The 23,376-nt window shown below is 44.6% G+C and overlaps 1 protein-coding gene across 9 annotated transcripts in view; it reads left to right on the top strand.

The window, feature by feature from the left end:
- The first annotated feature begins 307 nt into the window (after positions 1 to 307).
- The window catches only part of Dhx30 (DExH-box helicase 30), a 30,718-nt gene continuing 7,649 nt past the window's right edge, over positions 308 to 23,376 (top strand). Inside the window, exons 1-8 of one of the 9 annotated variants that reach the window (XM_029481540.1) lie at positions 452 to 561; positions 2,339 to 2,430; positions 2,760 to 2,885; positions 4,952 to 5,006; positions 8,545 to 8,640; positions 9,766 to 9,794; positions 18,677 to 18,807; positions 20,195 to 20,305. In XM_029481540.1, the coding sequence (XP_029337400.1) occupies positions 8,570 to 8,640; positions 9,766 to 9,794; positions 18,677 to 18,807; positions 20,195 to 20,305 (342 nt within the window). In that variant the 5' untranslated portion in view covers positions 452 to 561; positions 2,339 to 2,430; positions 2,760 to 2,885; positions 4,952 to 5,006; positions 8,545 to 8,569. Of the gene's footprint in view, positions 562 to 829; positions 1,083 to 2,338; positions 2,431 to 2,759; positions 2,886 to 4,886; positions 5,007 to 8,544; positions 8,641 to 9,765; positions 9,795 to 16,130; positions 16,514 to 18,676; positions 18,808 to 20,194; positions 20,306 to 23,376 lie in introns of those variants that run through there. The other 8 variants (XM_029481539.1, XM_021171604.2, XM_021171603.2 and 5 more) reach the window with 8 other exon arrangements.

Raw genomic sequence — 23,376 nt, 5'->3', positions numbered from 1 at the left:
CCCCCCCCCCGAAGCCAGCAGCAAGCGCTACCCTGTCTTTTGCCTGGTTTATGTCTCTGTGAGGCAAAATCGCTCACCTCCCTAAAAGTAGAGAAGACCAAGGGGAGACGCAGGAGAGAAAAGGCGCGACGGACACAGAGCTGCGGCTGGGGATGGAGAGACGAGCCTGAGATGGTCACCCGTCCCCAGCTCCCGCCGGCTCCCACGGCACAGGCCACGCGCGTCCCCGGCCGCTCCGCCGGAAGTCCCGCCTGCGTCTGGGGCTACAGCCGTGCTCCCTCCAGCCAGTGCCCGGGTACAGGCGCAGACTGACCGTCTCGCGCTGTGAGCTGAGGGACACAAGAGACAACCCAGGCAGCCGAACGCCTCGAGAGCCCCAAGGAAGCGGCAGCCCGCACAGAGGGCCAGGCCGAACAGAGCCGGGGCCGCAGGTGGGACTTCCGCCTCGGGACCCGGAAGAGACCGCGCCGTCGCTGGTGGGAGTTGTAGTCCGGCCGTAGTTGGGGGGGCCCGCGGCTCATGCGCCGTGCACCGAGGCTTGTTTCACATCTGTAACAACAGGTGAATTGGGCTTTTTATTCTACCCTTTCGCGCCCCTTGAAGCAGCCTGACACGGTCGGGGGTGGTCGGCGCGAGGAGGGGTCCCGAGTCCGGCCAGCGGCCTGGCAGAGAGTGGGAAGGAGGAGCTGGCGAGCCCGAGGAGCAGGCCGGGCATCCTAGGCCTGCCCGGGAAGCCGGCCGGGCCGAGCCGTGGGCAGCCAGGCCTCGGCCTGCCGTTGCCATGGAGCCGGGGCGGGGCGGGGGCCAGACCGGTCCGCCGGGGCGGGCCTCACTGCCAGGGGCTCAGCGGAGGCCCAGAGAGGCGGCTTCATTGGCTCGACGACGCCTTCGCCTCAGGGGATGCTCGGTTTTTCCCCAGGCTGGGCCCGGAGGAAGTCTCCGGAGTGCCCGAGACCTTTGTCTGCCCCTCCTCCCACTGTGCGGGTCAGGACCGTTCCTCTAAAGGGAGGCCTTGGTGCATTTTTGACTCTTCTGGGTTTGCCTCCTTTTGCACCGACCTTGTCAGTGGGGGAGGCTAAGGGGTGAGGTGTTCTTTGTTTGCTGGTAGTGACTTGTCCCATTTTGCAGGGGAAGACCTAATGCATGGTGGGTCCTTTGTTTGCAGTGAAGTGGAGTCCCAGGGGTCTTCAGAACCCTCAAGCCTAGAGTACAGCTTCTATGTGCTTTCTAGATAGTCCTTGTGTAAGCAACATTGGTCTTTTAATTGCAGCTTTCCAATGCAGAGACTGTTCACCTTACAACCCCCAGTTCATGGGTGTTCGCCATGCATGGTAGCAAATAGACTGCTGCCGTCCAGCTGCAAGGTCTCAACTTGTTTTTGGATGCAACCTACTGGCCAGAGTAAAATTACACCTTTTCTAATGATTTTCCTTGCAACGGTTTCTTGGAATGCAGTGACCCCAGCGCCATGTGCCATGCACCTCTTGACTACATCTTATAATTTATACTTAAATCTCAGAGCCTGACATTTCCAGGCAGAAGAACTCTTTCCTGATTTTATTATATATTATTATTTAGATTTATGATCATGCTTTTTACTTGTACATTTATATATTCTTTGACAAAGTTTCTATGTAGGTGTACCCCACCTGACACCCAAAGATTAAACTTTTCAATATTTTAATTTATGAAGCTATAGTCCAAAAAGTTTTATCCAGTTTTGGACCCCACTTAATCTTTCAAAAAATGAATATGATACATGCAGAATACAGGTTGATATGTAAGGAAAGTCATGTAATAGAAACATGTAAACCATGGGGTCAGAGTTCATTCGGTCCTGATGCTATGGAATCCTGGGTAAATTAGATATCTGTGCTTCAGTTTCTTTCTCAGGGAGAGAATGTTCTTCATTGGGTAGCTTCAGGGATTACATGAGGTCAAGTCTATGGGCGTTCTGTGTAAACTGTGAACATGTTTTTTGAGATTTTTGAGGGTATAATTTTCCCAGTCTGGAAGTATCATTTTAGATAGATTGGTATTATAGCCATTATGGGATTAGAAAAGCGAAGGGGCTTTTGCTCTGAGCTTGGAGAAAATGTTCTTAACGTTTTCTTCACTTGATCTTAGCCAAAAGGCTGAGAAGCGATTCTTAACATTTTCTTAGGGATGCTCTGTGGCACAGTTCACATTTGGTGGGTCTAGAACTGGTCAGGGGCCTCTTGAGTGAGGCTATTGTGTTAAAACTTTTTAAAGTTAGTACATTGATGTCTATGATTGATATAGTTTTGCCTCTGAGTGAAGATTGCCATTCCAGTGACCTTACCTTGTTATTTTCCAGGAGGCCCAGCCTCGTGATGAGGAATAGTAAGGAGAGAATTCAGCTCCAGTTTAAAAGCCTGCAAAATCTGAGCCCCTCACTGCTTTTATAAGGTAAGGTGACTTAGCCCTGCTCATAGAGCCATGGTGTGTATTTTGCTCAGCCACACCATAAAGCATGTAGCCCTCTTAGGAATATCGTTCATTATTACTGGCTTGAAGACATCCTGTAAGCAATCTACTAGAAGTTGTGTTTCCTCACAAGAAATTGTGACTTATTAGAATTTTATGTATCTCTATAAATTATATTAGATTGAATCAAATATTTTTTTAAAAACATTACCACATTATAAGAGAAGCACGTTTCTTTTGGATCTCTGTGAAATGTTCTAGAACACGATAAAATGAAATGATTTGATATCTTGAATCTCATATTTTTTGAGATGAAGACAGGAAAAGACTGTGGTATATGAAACTTTGTTGACAAGAGAGGATCCAGAGACTTTAAAAGCAAAACTCTGCTAGGCATGGTGACTCCTGTCTGTAATTCCAGCACTTGGCAGCCCAAGGTAAGAGGGTTTCTTTGAGTTCAATCACAGTCTGGGCTACATAGTGAGTTCTAGGCCAGACTAGGTAACAGAGTGAAACTTTATCTAAAAAACCTCCAAAAACCAAATTTAGAACAAAATCCAATTCTGTTTACATGCAGATTAACTTAAAATTTCCTAGGAAGAAAGTATTGTTTATGGGCTGTGGATATAGCTTAGTGGTAGATCAATTGCATAGCATGAACAAGGCCTTGACTATAATTCCTACTACAAAAACAAAACAAAACAAAACAAATCCCAAACAAGCGAACCCTAAAACACTCAGGTCTTCTTTAAAATTAGGACCCCAAATTACACTCTTCTTTTAATTTGCACTGATGGTGTTGATAGGATGTAACTTCTCTGTGTAAGTGGTGTTGTAATTGATTTTTATTAAAGTTTTCTCTCTGGAGTGCACCATATCTTATTGGTTGAAATTTCCAGCATACCTGGGGAAGAGGAGGTCATATTGTGGTTTTGAAAGATCAAGCCCTTTACTGCCCACATCCCCACAAGTGTGAATGAAAGGGACTAGCAATCAGGAACAGGAATATAGGCCCTCCTAGTCTCCTAGCAATGTTAGATATTAACCTAATGTGCAAAACATTATGCAGATTTTTTTAAAACTAAATTTAGTAAGGGTTACTGGACTTAATCCTATTCCAGGAGTGTTATTGTTAAGAAGATCTCTAAATATGAGTTTGAATACTACAAAACAGTATTACTAAATTATATGTGTTACTTTCCCTGTACTCTCTAAATTGAGTCCTCAGTTAATAGGCATGGTGGCACACACTTGCCATTGAAGGCGGATGGAGGAGGGTCAGAGTTCAGAAGGTGAAGCAAATTAACGAAAAAGAAAGGAAGAATGTACTAACCGGTAGAATGTACCAAAACACCTCATGAATATGAGGTGCATGCCTGTAATCCTTGTGCTCAGGGACTGAAATAGGATAGTATGAGCTAGCTTGGGCTCTATAGTAAAACCCTGTCTCAGGAAAATAAAAGAAAGACATGAAGCCGGGCGGTGGTGGCACATACCTTTCCCAGCACTTGGGAGGCAGAGGCAGGTGGATTTCTGAGTTCAAGGCCAGCCTGGTCTACAAAGTGAGTTCCAGGACAGCCAGGGCTACACAGAGNCAGAGGCAGGTGGATTTCTGAGTTCAAGGCCAGCCTGGTCTACAAAGTGAGTTCCAGGACAGCCAGGGCTACACAGAGAAACCCTGTCTCGAAAATCAAAAATCAAAAAAAAAAAAAAAACAACCCAAAAAAACCAAAAAGAAAGACATGAAGACTTCTGGCTAGTAGCTGTGCTCTAATGTATTTATAATTTCTTATTAACAACACCATTAACAATTATTACTTAGAAATTTACCATGCATTTCAAAGAGACTTCACCTTAAAAAACTTAAATCATGAAACATTAATATATGGTCAATCTTTGACCTGAATTCTCAGTCAGTTCTCATTCCAAAGGGCTGAACTAGGTTTCCTAAAAGCAGTAAGCAAGTCCCGTTTCCTGAGGCCACTTGCTATGGTGGTCCAGATGGAATTTAGTTTCTTCTTGGAAAGCCCAAGAAAATCTCCAAGTGTTGTAACTGGGTGGAACTGTGTCTGTCTTGCCACCCTTTATTGCTTTCTTGTTCAATAAAGAATTTTAGAAGACCAAAAGGACAAATCTATCAGTTAGAAAGCAGCAATGACAGAGTGGAGAGCTGGCTTCATCCTTTTTTTCCCCCTGATTTCCTAAGACAGGGTTTCTCTCTGTAGCCCTGGCTGTCCTGGAACTAACTCTATAGACCAAGCTGGCCTTGAACTCACAGAGATCCACCAGCCTCTTCCTCCAGAGTGCTGGCATTAATGGTGCGTTCCACCACCACCTGGCTTGGCCTTTGAATTCTTAAACCTGGGGAGCGGTGGTGGGGCTCACTGATTTCCAGCTTCATTTCCTTTGTCTTCTGGATAATGTCTGTGCTCTTGCAGTCTTTGCAGATTCTTGAACCAGGAATAGTAATCAACACTCATGGCCTTTTGACCCTCCTTCTCAGGATTCCAGCTTTCTCCCCTGGCCAGAAATGTTCAGCTTGGACTCATTCAGAAAAGGTAGGAATGGAACTGTACACGATTCTGTGCCTGTCTTCTCTGTGATTGGGCACTAGGAAGGCTGTGGGCCTGCCTCTGCAGTGTGCAGTCCTCTGATTCTCTCAGAGTAATTTCCGTAACCCTTTCTTTCCTTACCTACTTTAGCTCAGAACTGATGTTGCCTCTTACCCGGGTTTGTTTGTTTGTTTGTTTCTGAGACAGGGTTTCTCTGTGTAGTCCTGGAACTTACTCTGTAGACCAGGCTGGCCTTGAACTCAGAAATCTGCCTGCTTTTGCCTCCCAAGTGCTGAGATAAAAGGCATTTGCCACTGATTAAAGTTTTCAAATCACATTAACTTACTTGTGTATGTCAGTGTTTGTGTATATGTGTGTATAGAAGCTGACCAAGGCTCTGATGTGAGCATGTTTCACAAGTAGAACCAGAATAGAATTTCCTTAACTGCTTATTAAATAGATCCTCCCAATTGTGTCTATTCTCTCTTATGTTCATAGAGGCAAGGGAACCTCTAACCAAGTGGTGGCCTATATGACCCACAGAATGGGGCCACGAGGACAGCCAAGTGCACCAGGGCTGTGAACAGCTTCTTACTCTTTGATTGTCTTCTGTTGTGCCGTCTCTTTGCATAGAGGCTGGGACACTGAGTTGCCTTTGGGTTTTTTTTTTTTGAGATGGAAGGAGATTGAAATGGAGATTGCCATGGACAGAACATAATTTTTTGAGCTGAAAAATCTCGTGTCACTTAATTACTTTGTGTCTCTTTGCTAACCTGTGGGTTTTGTTGTCCACTTGCTAATAAAGGGCAGGTGACATACAGTTCTTCTGAGGTAGGAATATCTGAAAGAACAGTGCAGGTTTGGTGAAGGAGGAAGAGCCTCGTGTTATTTATTTAGTACTCTTTTTCTTTTGAGAGAGTCATAGGGCTGCCCTCAAACTTGCTACATGACCATGGATATCTTGAACTCCCAGTCCTCTTGCTACCATATCTAGTTTATGTGGCGCTAGGGATAGATCCTAGATCCCCAGCCCTTGTTTAATGTTTTACATGATGGGACCCAGTTAGCACTGGGTCAGGATTTTTTAGATTTGCTTGGGCTGAGTGAGTGTCTTTTTTTTTTTTTTTTTCGAGACAGGGTTTCTCTGTGTAGCCCTGGCTGTCCTGGCACTCACTTTGTAGACCAGGCTGGCCTCGAACTCAGAAATCTGCCTGCCTCTGCCTTGGGAGGCAGAGGCAGATAGATCTCAGTGAGTTCAAGGACAGCTTGTTCTACAGAGTGACTTCCAGGACAGCCAGGGCTACACAGAGAAACTCTGTCTCAGAAAACAAAACAAAAAATTAATTTGTCTTGACTTTCTAGACCAAGGCTTGATTGATGGGTTACATCCTTTTGTTGTTGTTCTTGTTTTGTTTCTTCTTTGAAACTGGGATTCTCTGTGTAGCCCTGGCTGTCCTGGAAGTCACTCTGTAGAAGAAGCTGGCTTTGAACTCACTGAGATCACCTGCCTCTGCCTCCTAAGTGCTGGGATTAAAGGTGTGCACCACCACCACCACCTGGCAGAGGGGTGACATTCTTAATGCTTGTATAATGTCTTGTATAAGGCAGGGTGGCCTTAACAGCAAACCCAGACCTAGATTTCTGGCTTACATGACGGTTCTATATTCACTGGCTGGCTGGAGGTCTTGGTTGGATGACTGAACCTCTCTGTGCCCTACTTCTTTATGATTTCAACGGGTGAAATAAGCACTTTTCTCACAGGATCCCAGGGATCAGATGAGTTAATACATGTGAAGACCTTAGAGCAGGGCCTGACTCCTTATCAAGGGACAATCCACATTTATCATTAAGTAGCTGCAGGATATACTATTGTCCAATTTTGGATCTTGCTTTCTAACCAAGGGAGTGATAAACATATCTACCAATATGTTCTGTTCTATTCTATTTTATATGGAAACAGTGTCTTGATAGTAGCCCAGACTAGCTCTGAACTCTCTATGTCATAGCCCAGCTGGCCTTCTCTCTGCAAGTTTTCTGCCTTTTCTTGTGTATTGAATATTTGACTGGTTTCTTGGCTGTACTGTCCCAGAATGAGGACTCAAACACCAAGCCCAGTCTTATGTAGTTAGCAAATACCTTTTTTTAAAAAAAAAATTTATTTATTATATATGAGTACACACTGTAGCTGTCTTCAGATACATCAGAAGAGTGCATCAGATCCCATTACAGATGGTTGTGAGCCACCATGTGGTTGCTGGGAATTTAACTTAGGACCTCTGGAAGAGCAGTCAATGCTCTTAACTACTGGCTGAGCCATCTCACTAGCCCTGTAAACATCTTTAAATTGTATATCTTTACATATGTACTTGTGTGTGTGTGGTTGGTACTGTGTTCATGTGGAGTTCAGAGAGTCACTTATAGAAGTTGGTTCTTTCTGTCATGGAAGTGCTGTAAATCAAATTCAAGTTACCAGGCTTGGTAGGAAGTGCCTTTATCTACTGAGCCATCTCGTTGTTGATCTCCAACTTATTAGGTTTATTTATTTTTTTTTTTCTTTTTTCTTTTTGGTTTTTTGAGACTGGGTTTCTCTGTGTAGCCCTGGCTGTCCTGCACTTCACTCTGTAGACCAGCCTGGCGTCAAACTTAGAAATCCGCCTGCCTCTGCCTCCCAAGTGCTGGAATTAAGTGCGCCTCCATTGCCCAGTGCTTTGTTTTTATTTTATTTTATTTTATTTATTTATTTATTTTTTTTTTTTTGGTTTTTCGAGACAGGGTTTCTCTGTGTAGCCCTGGCTGTCCTAGAACTCACTTTGTAGACCAGGCTGGCTTCAAACTCAGAAATCCGCTTGCCTCTGCCTCCTAAGTGCTGGGATTAAAGGTGTTTGCCACCACGCCTGGCAGGATTTAGTCTCTTAAATGAAACATTTGGTCTGACAAGTTGATCACTTTAGCGTTTCGAATTATAGCTGTATTGATTTGTGTTCTGTGGCACACTTGTAGAGGTCAGAGTCAGTTCTCTCTTTCCACTGTGTGAATCTGGGGATTGAACTCCTATCATATGGTCTACAGATCTAGTTCTTAGGACAGCCAGGGCTACACAAAGAAACCCTGTCTCAAACAACAACAAGAAAAGACTAAAGCAAAGCAGATAGGATGTGTGTTAAGATTCCTAGAGAGGCCAGATGTAATGACATAGACCTAAGAGTTCAAATTATCTTTGGTTACATAATGAGTTCAAGGCCAGCCTGGAATATTTGATATGCTCTCTCAGAAAAACAAAACCAAGCTGTCATAAACTTCTTAAAGGGTAGTTGCAGTCTTAGGGCTTCTAGAGAGTCAGAAGGGATCTTCTTCAGGGATGTTTCTGGTGTGCCTATGAACAGTTACTGTTCTGTTGTATGGCATTGCTGCCCTGGCCCTCAGAACGTGGGATTGACTCTCCAATGTTTTCCTGAGGTCCATTTGGATTCTCAAGGGGAATTAGCTCAGTAATGTTTACTGTGAAGCGAGAACATGTCAGTCTATGTGTTTTCTCTTTCCCCAGATCGGACCCAGCACAGGCAGCGTCAATGCAAGCTTCCCCCACCCCGTCTTCCACCCATGTGTGTCAACCCTGCCCCTGGAGGGACCATCTCTCGAGGTAAGAGAGGTAGAGTTTTGCTTTCAGTAAGAGCTTAGTCTGAGATCGGTGGGTAGGTGGGTGGCAGTGGAAACCCTGTACTGGGGGCATGCTTCTGGAAAGTGAGTCATGAGGGTGGGCTTGGCAGAGAAGACAGATCCCAGGTGAGAAAATATTTACAGTAGGTTTTCATGGTCCTTGGTTATGCAACTTGGACACTACAGTCTCCATGGGCCTCCATGTGTGGCCTGAAAGGAATGTTAGGATGAATTAAGTTGTTAAGCACCAGATGGAGAAGCTTCTAGGCTAGTAGGAATTCCTGGGCTCTTCTGGTTCAGAGGGCAAATTCTTGAAACAGGGTCAGAACAGAGCCCTTACTCAGCCCGCTACCCTCCATCTTGGATGCTTGCATACATGCTGTCTTTCCCAGCACCTCAAAACCTCAGAATACTTTACTGTCAGTAAAGTCTCCCTGACATTTGTTTGGCAATATAGCACGTATTTGTGATAGGGAAGAATATCTCCTTCTCAGATGAATGATGGGTCACCTCAGGTCATTTTGTACCCTTGTCCCATGGGCAGGGACAACAGTCAGAGCACAGGAGCATCTTTCTTTTTCTCAGACTTAAGTCTTTTTCTCCATTTGCCAAGACCAATGTTGCTGGTGGTCTTTTTGTCTTGACAGGCTCTCTTCCCTGCTGGGACTGCCTGTTCATATCCCTCTGCCTACCAGAAAGAGCAGTATTTTAGGTCACTGAGTCTTTGCTACATCTGGAATGAGCCTGCCTAGTCTAGTTTCTATACAGTACTTCGAAGTTCAAGGACTTAGAAAAGGTGTGGGGAGCAGTTTCTGTGGCCTGTGGTGCTGCTGTGTTTCCAGGCACTTTCCAGTTCGCTGCCCTCCGCTCTGCCATGGCCCTGACTTCTGGCAGCAGTGTAGCACAAATACATACGGGCAACCCTTCTGACCACCTGACTTAGGTTTTAAAGAAATGCCACCCCCACCATTGCCAAAACAAGAGTTGATTGCCACCCCTACCATTGCCAAAACAAGAGTTGATTGCCACCCCTACCGTTGCCAAAACAAGAGTTGATTGCCCTTTTTTTTTTTTTTTCCTTTCTTAAAATGCCCTGTAACTCGAAAAGGCTGAACGTTAACATTTCCAACATGGCAGGTGAGTGGCTCTGAGAGTGTTAGATGTGCTGTGGCTAAGCTCAAAGACTGTTTGTTTGGATTAACTAGGAGTCAGGTAGGCCGTGCCTCTGTGAATGCCAAGAAATATACTGTGCTCTTGGACTACAGACTGCCCCGTGTGGTGACCCATAGGTGCTGCACACTGCTTCTTTTGCTGTGCCTCCAGAAGGCATGCACAGGGCGTGCGGAAGACATCTTGATGTGCATATACAGTTAAGCTGTCTTTCTCCCATGCTGCTTCTGTTTCCTTTGTGTGCATGCATGTGTGAGTGCACTGGTGGTGGTGGTATTAGGAAGGCCCTAAACATCCGGCCTCACAGACACAATGCCACTACCACTGAGCTATATCCCTCCACCCCCTTTTTCCTTTGAGATGGAGTATTGCACAGGTGGCTTCGAAGTTCTAGCTCAAGCAATCCTCTTTCCTTCACTTCCCAGTAGGTGGGTTATAGGTAACCCTGGTCTACAAAGTGAGTTCCAGGACAGCCAGGGCTACACAGAGATACCCTGTCTTGAAAAAGCCAAAAAAAAAAAAAAAGGAGCTGTGATAGCCAGATGTGTGCATAAGCACCTGTAACCAACAGGAGGACAAGATGAGGAGTAGGAGTTCATAACCAGCCTTGGCTGGTTATGTAGCACATGATACTTTATCTCCACGTACCCATAGACGAAGAAGGTATGTCGTAAAAGTAGTACCACTAGTGTTCAAATAAAAGAAGTAGCACCCAGAAGACGGTCGTCATTTGTATTGAGTAGAGCCTATCTGGGACAGGTTTGGAATTGAAAGCAAAAAATGATCATCTCAGCTGTGCTGTGGTGCGCATGCCTTTAGTCTTAGCACTAGGCAGCCAGAGCAGCCAGATCTCTGTGAATTCAAGGCCAGCCTGGACTACAGAGAAAGTTCTAAGACAGCCAGAGCTACATGGAGAACCCTATCTTTTTTTTTGGTTTTTCGAGACAGGGTTTCTGTATAGCCCTCACTTTGTAGACCAGGCTGGCCTCAAACTCAGAAATCCACCTGCCTCTGCCTCCCAAGTGCTGGGATTAAAGGTGTGCGCCACTACTTCCAGCTTGAAACCCTATCTTGAAAAACCAAATCATCTCCTTTCCAGACCTGTCCCTATACTGCCACCAATCTCTTACCAAAGCCTCCTTCCAAAGTGGGTGAATATGTCAAAAAACAAAAAACAAAACAGAGCCGGGTGTGGTGGCGCACGCCTTTAATCCCAGCACTTGGGAGGCGGAGGCAGGCGGATTTCTGAGTTCGAGGCCAGCCTGGTCTACAGAGTGAGTTCCAGGATAGGCAGGGCTACACAGAGAAACCCTGTCTCGAAAAACCAAAACCAAAACCAAAACAAAAAAACAGAACAAAAACCTTACCTGTAAGTGTCCTCTGCATCTTTTCCTTCCTGTCCAGAACTGAGGCACAGGGCCTGGGGCACTAGAAATCCTGCAGGGTGACCTGCCCAGGCCTATGGCCACAGTGTGCTCTTTCCTGTGCATTCCTTATGCAGTTGTGCTTTTCCCTGGTGCAGGACCTTATATTAAGGGATATGTGACTTTCACATGTGGGCTGCTTACCTGACTTGATAGCTCTTCTTTTCTTTATATCTCCAGTCAGCTTGGCCATGTCTTATCATTTTGAATATGATAAGTTGAGTAAGTTGCCACATGCTGGCTGAGAGCTCCAGTGTTTTAGGTGTTAATAGATCCCTATTTCCTTCAAAGGTCCTGTTGTCTACATAGAGCCTCAGTTGTCTTGGGTTTCCTTCTATTGTTTTTTGTTGCTTTAAACTTTCACTTCCTAAACATATTGGCTTATACCTGTAATAAGCCAGCACTTGAGAGCCTGAGGCAAAACAGGATTGCTACAAGTTTGGGGCAGTCTGGGCTTCATAATTAGCTGTAGTTTCCATAAATGAAAATATCAGCGAAGCTTAAGCTCCTCAACATTCCCTGCAGACCTGAGTTCAGTCCCTGGCACTCATGGTGGAAGGAGAACCATGAACATGCATACACACTAAAATTTAATAAAAATATAAATTAAATAAAAAGAAATATTTCTAAGTTAATAAACCTATATATATATATATATGTATACATATATACAGAGAGAGAGAGAGAGAGAGATGTGTGTGTATGTTTTTTTTTTTTTTTTTTTTTGAGATAAGGTCTCACTCTGTAACTTTGCTTGGTCTGAACTCTGTATATAGACCCTGTACGAAGACCAGGATGTCCTGGAACTCAGAGATAGAGATATGCCTTCTTCCTCCTGAGGGCTGGGGTTAAATTCATGAGCCACCATGCCCAGTTATCTTCCAGGTTTTGCTGTCATGTGTTTCTGTTGCAATTAACTCTGCCATGATAGCAGAAAGGTAGCAATTGATATTCCATAAGCAAATTAGCATAGCTGTGCTCCACTCAGACTTCCTAATGGGGCTAAGATACACTTCAGGTTTAGTTTGACTTCAGCCCAGCGCTGAATAACTCAGGTGTGCTGGCACATCCTGAACTCCCTGCATTCAACAGGATCAGTAGTTTAAAGTCATCCTTGGCTAACTAGCACTAGCAAGTGCAAGGCAAGACTTGAGTAAAGGATACGATGTTTCAAATACCAACAGAGACCTTAGAGTAACAGCAGTGGCCTGGATTTGGTGTGCAGTCAATGGGTGCCAATACCTACTCTGAACACTTGGGAAGAGATTATAGAAACAGAAGCCTTCCAAAATCTTATCTGAAGAGCTTCCTTGACTTCACAGGAGTTGCTGGTATTTATGGAGTGAACAATCTGCTCAAGCCAATGCCAGCTCTTAGAACTCTTTATAACTGGTTTTTATTATTTTTCCACATTCTTGATATCCAGTTTTGTTTTGTTTTATCTGGGGCAGGGTTTCTCTGTGTAGCCTTGTTTATCCCAGAACTCAATCTATAAACCAGGCTGGCCTTAAATTTGGAGATCCACCTGCCTCTGCCTCCCAAGTGCTGGGATTAAAAGCCTGCACCATCCCTGCCTGTCATGAGCTTTCTTTTTAGGTTGTATTTGTTGTTGCTGTGTATAAATGTGTGTATAGTGTGTGTCTGGTACAGGTCAAAAGGCAGCTTTGTTGAGTCAGTTCTCTTCCTGGCATGTCTCTAGATTGTGGGAGCTAAACCCATGGTCTTATGCAGGTCAGTCACTTTGTCACTGACTGACAGCCACAGCTTTTTCTTAGTTTCAGAGACAAGGCTGACCGTGTACTCTCAGATCTTCCTGCCTCAGGCTATTAAGTACTGGTTTTCTTTTCTTTTTCTTAATATTAATATTTTGTTCCAGTTTATTCTCATAACTACTTTTATTATTATTTATTTATTTTTGGATTTTTAATTGGATTTTTTTATTTGTTTACATCTCAAATGTTATCCCCTTTCTCAGTTTCCCCTCTGCAGACCCCCGATCCCATTCCCCCTTACTCTGCTTCTGTGATGGTGATGGTGCTCCCCCCAACCCCCCACTCCTGCCTCACCGTCCTAGCATTCCTCTACACTGGGACATTGAGCCTTCACAGAACTAAGGGCCTTCCCTCTCTTTTCTTTTTCCTAGTGATTTATTTTAATTTTGTGTGCATTGGTGTTTTACCTGCATATGTCTGTGTGAGGATGTTAGATCCCCTTGGAACCGGAGTTACAACCAGGTGTGAGCCACCATGTGGGTGTTGGGAATTGAATCCGGGTCCTCTGAAAGGGCAGCCACTGCTCTTAACCACCCAGCCACTCTCCAGCCCCTTTGTTTTTTTGTTTGTTTGTTGTTTTTGTTTTTCCGAGACAGGGTTTCTCTGTGTAACCCTGGCTGTCCTGGAACTCATTTTGTAGATCAGGCTGGCCTCGAACTCAGAAATCCTCCTGCCTCTGCCTCCCAAGTGCTGGGATAAAAGGTGTGTGCCACCACCCCTAGCCCCTTTGTTTCTTTGTTTTGTTTTTAACATAAAATTTCAGGCATCTGTTTAAAATATGTTTTTTAAAAATAGAGAGAATGAAAAAAAAAAGAATAGAGAGAATGGCATAGCAGATGCCCATGTTCCTGTCATGGTGTTTAGACACTCAACAGTTCACAACAGCTTTTGCTCTGTGTATATTTTTACACTTGCTTTCTCTGGAAGCAAGGCCAAGAATCATGCAGGAACACACTTGTGCCTTGAATTCATCCACCTGGCTCTGCACATATATGCAGGCAAAACAGCCATACACACCATTGTGGCTGACCGAGCAGAGCATTGTTGAGGGGTCTTGACGGGCACAGGCTGCTTTCTAGGTGAGGGTCTTTTCTCTAGACTTGTTTCCTTCAGCTCTGAAACAACACAGTTCTCACTTATCCTTCACCACTGTTATGCCCACCCTGACTTGGTAAATGACTTCATCCTTGGGATGAAAATTGGGCTATTTATAGTCTTTGAGAACCATTTTTTTTTTTTTTTTTTTTGGTTTTTCGAGACAGGGTTTCTCTGTGTAGCCCTGGCTGTCCTGGAACTCACTTTGTAGACCAGGCTGGCCTCGAACTCAGAAATCCGCCTGCCTCTGCCTCCCGAGTGCTGGGATTAAAGGCGTGCGCCACCACGCCCGGCGAGAACCATTTTTTGAAACTGGTTAGACTTCTGTCTGACAAAGTAATGAGCCACACTGCCATATGCAAAGCCCTTGGGGAATCATGTGGTTTTGTTTTTGTTTTTGTTTTTTTTTAAGACAAGGTTTCTCTGTGCAGTCCTGGCTGGCCTAGAACTTGCTCTATACATCAGGCTGACCTGGAGGTTAGAGGTATTTAGCCACTGTCTGGCTTATTTGTGTGGATGTTTGGCCTTCATATTTGTCTGTCCACCATGTGCATGGTGGCTCATGTAGGCAGGTGGTGGTTGTGTATGTCTTTAATCCCAGGACTTGGGTGGTAGAGGCAGGTGGATCTCTGTGGGCCTAAGGCCAGCATGGTCTACAGAGTGAGTTCTAGGACAGCCAGGGCTATACCTGTCTCAAAAATAAAGGAACAAAAAAAGACAGAGGCGCATGTTGGCCTCAACTTTTTATTTTCTATTACCAGAGATGACCTTGAACTCCCAATCCTCCTTACTCCATTTCCCAGTGTGGGATTCATGGACATGCTCCCACATACAGTACTGATGGTCAAATCTTGTGGACATGATTATGGAGGCTGGGCAAGCACTATGATCTAAACTCCATCCCCAGATCTGTTTTTTGTGGTGTTTTGTTTGTTTGTTTTAGTTTTTGATTCAGTGTATAACCCACGTTAGCCTGGAACTTCCATGGAGACCAGGCTAGACTTGGACATGAAGCAGTCCTGCTTCTGCATCTGAGTGCTAGTTACAGGCAGATCTCACCACACATTTGGTTTTCCAAGACACAGTTTTTCTGTCCTTGGCAGTCCTCACACATACAGAAATCTACCTCCCTCTGCCTCCCAAAGGCCGGGACTAAAGGTTTGCACCACCACAACCAGCTTAGTAACATGTTTTATTTTATTATTTATTTATTTATTTATTTGGGTTTTTTTGAGACAGGGTTTCTCTGTGTAGCCCTGGCTGTCCTGGAACTCACTCTGTAGACCTGGCTGGCCTCGAACTCAGAAATTCACCTGCCTCTGACTCCCAAGTGTTGGGATTAAATGTACAAACACCATGCTGAGCAGTGATGTGTTTTAATGAGCTCTCCAGGGGATTATTCAAGTCATGGCTAGAATGAAACACATTTCTTCTTCCCAATTTACACAACTTAAACTGCCAACCACCCAGCAAAGCTTTCTCCCAAGGTTCTGAGACGTTGATGTCCACTCTCAACATAGTCACTGCTTTCAGATCTAATTTCATTCCCAGCCCTCCCAAGTCCTCAGAAGCCTTAAGAGACAGAAGAAGAATAAAATATAGGCACAGTATTTGGAAGTAGAATTGCAGTCTTCACCCAAGTGAGGAAGGACAGGTCTCCACTCTCAACTGTGGAGTCGGCTCAGTTTCTTGGCACAGTGCCCAAAAGTAGGTGCTTTCTCCCTGACTCCAGTCCAGGGATTAAAATCAGTTTATATTTAAGAGGTCTTCTCTATTCTAGAGTCTTCACCAGGGTTACCTATAGGAGATGGGTGCCCTGCTTAGCACTGTATCAACAACCAAGTCAGGCGTTACAAAGCAGCCTGTAAGGAATTTACTATGTGTAGGACTTGGAGGGAACTTGGCTTGGTTTTTTGAATGGACGTTGAGCAAATACCTAGCGCTATTTTCTAAAATCATCCTATTCCCTTTCCTGGTTGAGATCCAGATGCCTAGTCTGTGGTTTGGATTTCCAGGTGAGGAGGCTTAGGCTGTGGTATGCATCCTAGCTGTATCCTAGCTTCCTTGCTCTCAGGTCGGCATCGAGTCCCCCCGGCCAGCAGAGGGCGTACGGTAATGCTGCCAGTTGCTGAGCCCTCGAAGGTACTGTCGCGGTCTGGGGCCGCAGGGACTGGTGGGATCGCGATGGCGGCTGCCAGACGGCTCATGGCGCTGGCTGCCGGCGTCTCTCCACGCCTCCGGCCGCCGGATCCCCTTGTCGCTACAGGGCGACAAGGATGTTCGCGCGGCTTCTCATCAAGCTTTGTCCGCCCTGATGGCACTCAGGAAGCTACCGAGGTCGAATCAGAGGTGGCCCCTAGCGAGCCTGGGGAGGGTGACGGAAGCGTGGTGAACGGTGAGGATAGTGAAGCTGAGATTTGACTGCGATGTCCTTGACTAGGGAAGACAAGCAAGGGGTGCCGGACAGCGCCCGGTCAAGGCTTTATTCTGGGAAGTTTAAACTTTTTACATCTGTGAGTCTCTGCCTTGCTGTTAGAAAGCCTGGTGTGTCTGGTGTGTCCACCTAGAACCCAGCACACCTGCATGTAGATGGATGGGGGCGAGGCGGGGGGTGGGGGCTGGGGGAGAATCACTTAAATATCCTACTTCTGCCAGGTTGAGTGGCATTGAGGGTTAGCTCTGACATCATGATTAGTGCATCATTGCCATTAAGATAGGTGGAGTGAGCTCGCTGGCCTTTCTTTACCCGTCTTGAAGATCTCGGGGTGTGGTGTCTGTGCATATCTACTTAGCATAGGGCTGCAGGATGGGTTCAACTCTCCTTGAGTCTGCTTAGGAACTGTTTAGTAACTACTTGGTTCTTACATGATTTATAACACAGCGTTTAGGAGAGTGGTCCAGGCAGGACCCTCCTATTGTGCTAGTTGACACAGAAATCTGTTCCAGATAAATATCCCAAACTAGATAACCAGGTTATTCCAGAGTTTTGGAGGAATATTTTCAAAATTTAGCACTGGTGAAGTGGGTCCTCTGGTAAAAGCGCTTGCATACAAGTCTGGTAGATAATAAACTCAAGTTCCAACCCCTGATCATAGTGGAGGGAGAGAATAGGTCTGCCAGGGCTAACCTCTGACCTCACGTACATGTGTACACACATATTAATAAGATAATTTTTTTTTTAAAATTAGGGTCTCACTCTATAACCCTGGCTGGCCTGAAACTCACAGAGATTCACATGTCTCTGTCTCCCAAGTGATGGGATTAAAAGTTAACACCTGCTCAGCAATAAATGAACTTTTAAAAAGACATAAGCCGGGCAGTGGTGGCGCACGCCTTTTTCCCAGCACTTGGGAGGCAGAGGCAGGCGGATTTCTGAGTTCGAGGCCAGCCTGGTCTACAGAGTGAGATCCAGGACAGCCAAGATCTACACAGAGAAACCCTGTCTTGAAAAAACCAAAAAAAAAAAAAAAAACCAAAAAAGAAAACCAAAAAACAAATAAAAAGACATAAGAATTAAATACAGATCCTATCTGAACATGGCTGGCATTCTTAGGTTCCCATTGAAGAATACTCTATCCACTGCTAGGTGAAAATTTCTCAAATGATTATGATGAACCAAGTACAAGGTACTCTAGATCAATTCCACTGTGGAGTAACATAAGCTTAATGTAATGCCACACACTGACAGTGGCAAATGAGAAGACTTCTGAAGCCTTCTCTCTAAAGATTCCTGACTCTGTGAATGGGCACTTCATTTTGTTTTGAGCGGGGCCATATTGCCTCTTTGTGGTCCAACTAAGCCCTTGTCTGGCAGTAGCTACTGCTAGAAGAGATATCGCAGACATTTTTGTTTAGAGGTTAATGTAGAGAATAAGTGGAAGGGAAGGGATGGCCTCCTGGTATCTGATGCCCCTTTCCGGTATGTCAGGGAGATAGGCGGGTTGGCTCATGCTTTGTCTTGGCTGGGAGCCTTTCTGTGGGCTTTAGAGAGGACTTATGCAGAGGGTGGGGTTACTTGAGAGTGGAGGCATGGTCTTCAGCAGCTGGATCTCATCCTGCTCTGCAAGGGGCCTGTCCTCCTAACTCTGTGAACTGCTTAGGAGGGCCTTGATCTCTCCTGGATAGATGTGGAAGATACTTTTGGGTTTGTTTGTTTGTTTGTATTTGTTGTTGCTGCTGTTTTTCAGACAGGGTTTCTCTGTATAGCCTTGGCTGTTCTGGAACTCACTCTGTAGACCAGGCTGGCCTTCAACTCAGAGATCTGCCTGCCTCTGTCTTCTGGGTGCTGGAATAAAAGGTGTGCGTAACCACCACTTGGCGTTTAGTTTGTTTTTTGAATACCCTCTTTTAGACATCAGACTCACGGAGTTTATTGACTAACCAACCCTTTTCCAAGGACTCCTAACTCCATTGAGTGCTTGGGGGTCCTGAGGCAACATCTTCAGCCCAGAGTGACTTAGATTGATACACACACACACACACACACACACACACACCTACCTACCTTATGGAGTTTTGAAAGAAAAAGAATTGTAATTATTCATTCTTATTTTCTTAGCTTCTAGGGACCTATTAAAAGAGTTTCCACAGCCTAAAAACCTTCTCAACAGCGTGATTGGAAGAGCCCTTGGCATCTCACATGCAAAAGACAAGTTAGTCTATGTGCACACGAATGGACCGAAGAAAAAGGTAAGTATTGATGGCTTAGTGAAACACTGGTTTGACTCACAGAAAACTGGCTACTCTTCCCTTTCAGGGTTTTTGTTTGTTTTTGTTTTTGTTTTTTTTTTTAAAGATTTATTTATTTTATTTATATGTGTACACTGTAGCTGTCTTCAGACACACCAGAAGAGGGCATCAGATCCCATTACAGATGATTGTGAGCCACCACGTGGTTGCTGGGAATTGAACTCAGGACCTCTGGAAGAGCAATCAGTGCTCTTAACCACTGAGCCATCTCTCCAACCCCCCAGGGTTTTAGCTTTTGTTTTTGTTTTCTAAAGAGGCCAAAAAATTCTGTTTTGTTTTGTTTTATCTGTTTTTGTTCTTCTAGACAGGGTGTCTTTATTCCTGGGTGTCCTGGAATTCATTTTGGAGACCAGCCTGGTCTTGAACTCAGATCTGCTTGCCCCTGCCTCCTGAGTGCTGAGATCAAAGGCATCTGGCACTGATCATTTGCTTTTTGTGGAGATAAGGTTTTGTGTAGACTAGGTTGGCTTAGAACTCTGTAACAGGATCTGGCCTTGGATTGCTGGTTTTCCTGCCTCCACTTCCCAGATCCTGAAGGTATTCTATACACATGAAAAATGACTTACAGATGTGTGCCACTGTACACTCAGAAGAGAATCTCAAAATACAATTCAGTTTGAAGAATCAACCAGTACTCTCTATGCTTCGTTCAGGAGGAGCAAGCACAGCAGGTGGGGGAAGGAGTACTCATCTTGTCTAAGAGGGCCTTGCAGTACTTTGTGGTTTTGGTTCTTTAACAAGGGATGCAGGAAAGAAGTGACAGTGACGATTCCTGCTCCATGTGTAGAGCCTAGACCTCACAGAAGCATTCAGGAAGCTATTCTGAGTGACGGTTCTTTTTGGTTGGTTGGTTGCTTTGAGATAGGGTTTCGCTGTTTATCCCTGGCTGTCCAGAAAATGACTATGTAGACCAGGCTGGCCTTGAACTCAATAGATCCACCTGGGTCTTCCTACAGATTGCTGGCATTAAAAGTGTGTGTGTCATCACACCCAGTTTGTTTTGTTTGTTTTTTGTTTTTGTTTTGTTTTTTAAAAGATTTATTTATGTCATGTATGTGAGTTTCTTCAGACACACCAGAAGAGGGCATTGGATCCCCATTATAGATGGTTGTGAGCCACCAGGTGGTTGCTGGGAAATGAATTCAGGACCTCCGGAAGAGCAGTCTCTTAACTGCTGAGCCATCTCTTTAGCCCAGCTTGTTTGTTTTTGATCCAGGGCCTTATACATTCCCAACCTGTCCTGGAACTTACTTTGTAACGTGATCTTCTGGATTACAGGTGTTGGCTACCATTCCCAGTTCTTTATTTGCTTTTTTCACTTTCCCAGAAAGTCACCCTGCACATAAAGTGGCCCAAGAGCGTGGAGGTGGAAGGCTATGGCAGCAAGAAGATTGATGCTGAGCGTCAGGCTGCAGCAGCAGCCTGCCAACTCTTCAAGGTGAGGCTCCTCTGTTGAAGGCCCACAGGCCTGGGAGACTTATCCCTTGCTCTCTGTTGAAGTAGTTTTGCATCCAGGGACATTTTGTGATCTTGATGCAAGGTTCAGGCATTCAACTGAACTGAGCCCTTCCTATTTCCTATTTGTGTATGTGTGCTAGCTGTGTGTCATCTAGGGGTCCTTTACAGGTGTCACTCCTGAAAAGTTGTCTACATTGTTTTTCTGTTTGTTTGCTTCTTTGAGACAAGGTCTCACTCTGTAGCTTGGCTGGCCAAGAACTACTGATGTATAGACCAAGCTCGCCAGCCTTAGCTGACACGGAGAGTCACTTGCTTATGCTTTTTGAGTGCTTGGACTAAAGGTGTGCCTCATCACACCTGGCCTGGTTGGCTGCCTAGCATGTCCCATGATCCACCTGTCTGCCTCCCCAGCCCTGGGATTATAAGTGTACACCACCACTAGCTGGAGTTTTACATCAGAGTTGGGGATTGAATTCAGCTCTTCCATGTTTATTTGGCAAGCTGTTTACTGACAGAGCTATCTGACTTCCTGGCCTATGTTTTATTGTAAAATTAAAAAAAGCAAAAACCCCCAAACAACAACAACTTTTTTCCTCAGATGTGGTCTCTCTGTGCCCTGGCTTGTCTGCAATTCACTACTGTTGGGCAAGCTGTGTGCCTGTGTGCCTGCGGGACTGCTGAGACTTTAATTCTGAATGGTAGGATTAAACGTGTGGCCATGGACGGGCGCACGCAGGCGGATTTCTGAGTTCCAGACCAGCCGGGTCTACAGAGTGAGTGCCAGGACAGCCAGGACTATACAGAGAAACCCTGCCTCAAAAAACAAAAAACAAAACAAACAAACAAACAAACAAAAAAGGTGTGGCCACCATCACTGGTTCAAGAGAAAAAAATTTTTAATTTTTTTTTTTAAAAGATTATTTGTTTATTTTATATATATGAGTGCACTATAGTTGTCTTCAGACACACCAGAAGAGGGCATCAGATCACATTGCAGATGGTTGTGAGCCACCATGTGGTTGCTGGGAGTTGAACTCAGGACCTCTGGAAGAGCAGACAGTGCTCTTAACCACCTAGCTATCTCTCCAGCCCCCAAGAGAGAAATTTTTAAAGATATTTATTTTGTGTGTATTGCTAACATACATGGATGACACATTTGTGCCTGGTGCTCTTTTGAAGGTCAGGAAAGGGCAAAGTGATTAAAGATATGTGACACCCTATACCCTGCGATCATTTGATTATAACAACTTTGTATTTAAGATAGAAAGTATAATTTCTCTGACTTCATATTTTTTAAGATTATTTTGGCTGGGGTGCTGGAGAAATGGCGCAGCAGTTAAGAGCACTGACTGCTCTTCCGGAAGCCCTGAGTTCAAATCAAAAAAAAAAAAAAGATTATTTTGGCTGTTGGGAGCTTTTGTGTATTTTGCGAGTTTTCGAGCTTTTGTTGTTTTGTTTGATAGTTTCTTTGTGGCTTTGGCAGGGATTCCATTGAGTGTGTTTCCGTTCTATATTTATTATCTTCTCCTTCTCTATATTTATATTCTATCTCCTTAGGATAAACATCTTAACCCTGGTATATTATTTATTTTGTAACTGTTAAAATTTGTATTTTTTTTTTTTTTTTTTTTTTTTTTTTTGGTTTTTCGAGACAGGGTTTCTCTGTGTATAGCCCTGGCTGTCCTGGAACTCACTTTGTAGACCAGNGCTGTCCTGGAACTCACTTTGTAGACCAGGCTGGCCTCGAACTCAGAAATCCGCCTGCCTCTGCCTCCCAAGTGCTGGGATTAAAGGCATGCACCACCATGCCCAGCTAAATTTGTATTTTTTCGTTTTGTTTTTTTTTTGTTTGTTTTGCTGTGCTGAAGAATGAACCCAGGGCACATGCTCGGCCAGCTTTCTGTCATTAACTACTTTTGTGTACCTCTTTTCTTTCTTCCTTTCTTCCTTTTTTTTTCCTTTTTTTAAAGATTTTTAAACTTTTTTGTGTGTTTATATGGGTGTTTCCCTTTGTGTGTGTGTATGTGGTACTTACAGAGGTCAGCAGAGGGTGACACATTCCTTGAGAGTGGAGTCATCTAGATGTTTGCGACAATCCATGTGGGTGCTGAGAACTGACCCCTGATCTTCTAGAAGAGCGTCCAGTGCTGAGCAGCCACTGAGCTGGTGCTCCTACACCTGTACATTTAAGCATATGTACGTGTGTGGGAGTCAGTGTGTTCAGGTGAATATAGTGCCTAAGAAACAAGCTTCAGGTCTTTAGCTGTTGTGAGGGAAGGAAGGCCCCCTGTGCAAGCAGCACCCTCTCCAATAGGCCGGACTGTCTCTGCAGCCTACTTCTTGATTTCTTTGTTGACTACATTACTGCAGTAAACACACCCATGCAACTTAGTTTCTGTTGACTTTTAAATCCATACTGAATATTTTACAGACGGTTTTCAAAACATTTTAGATTATTTTGTAGTATATTTCTAACAGGTTTTTTTTTGTTTTTTGTTTTTTGGTTTTTTTTTTTAAGATCTATGTATTATATGTGAGTTTAACAGGGTTCTTGTGTTAGGAATGGTATCGATTTGACACCGTGGACCACTCATTTCCTAATTGCTCTGTTATTGTGGCTTTGCAGATCACTGTGTGCTGTTACCTTATGCTCCTCTGCTTCTTTGGTTTTTTGTTTGTTTTGTTTTTCCAGACAGGGTTTCTCTGTGTGGCCCTGGCTGTCCTGGAACTCACTCTGTAGACCAGGCTGGCCTCGAACTCAGAGATCCACCTGCCTCTGCCTCCTGAGACTTGGGACTAATGTGTGAGCCACCATTGCCTCCTTGGTTTTTTGTTCGATTTTTTGTTTTTTTTATTTTATTGGCTTTTGTTTTGTTTTGTTATTTGTCTGTTGCTTTGGTTGTTTTGTTCTTGCTGGTCTCAAACTATGGAACCCAGCTGGGCCTTGAACTTTTATCTCTTTAAGTGAGTGCTATGTCTGCACAAGTGAGCAACTGTGCTGGGGGCCTCTGTCGCTGTTTCATTTGTGAAGATATGTAGTGAATTAGCTTA

This window comes from Mus caroli, chromosome 9 (assembly GCF_900094665.2).
Source record: "Mus caroli chromosome 9, CAROLI_EIJ_v1.1, whole genome shotgun sequence".
In the NCBI taxonomy this organism is placed as follows: domain Eukaryota; kingdom Metazoa; phylum Chordata; class Mammalia; order Rodentia; family Muridae; genus Mus; species Mus caroli.
The sequence above is the reverse complement of the archived record's forward strand: the minus strand, read 5'-3'. Positions and strand labels throughout refer to the sequence as shown.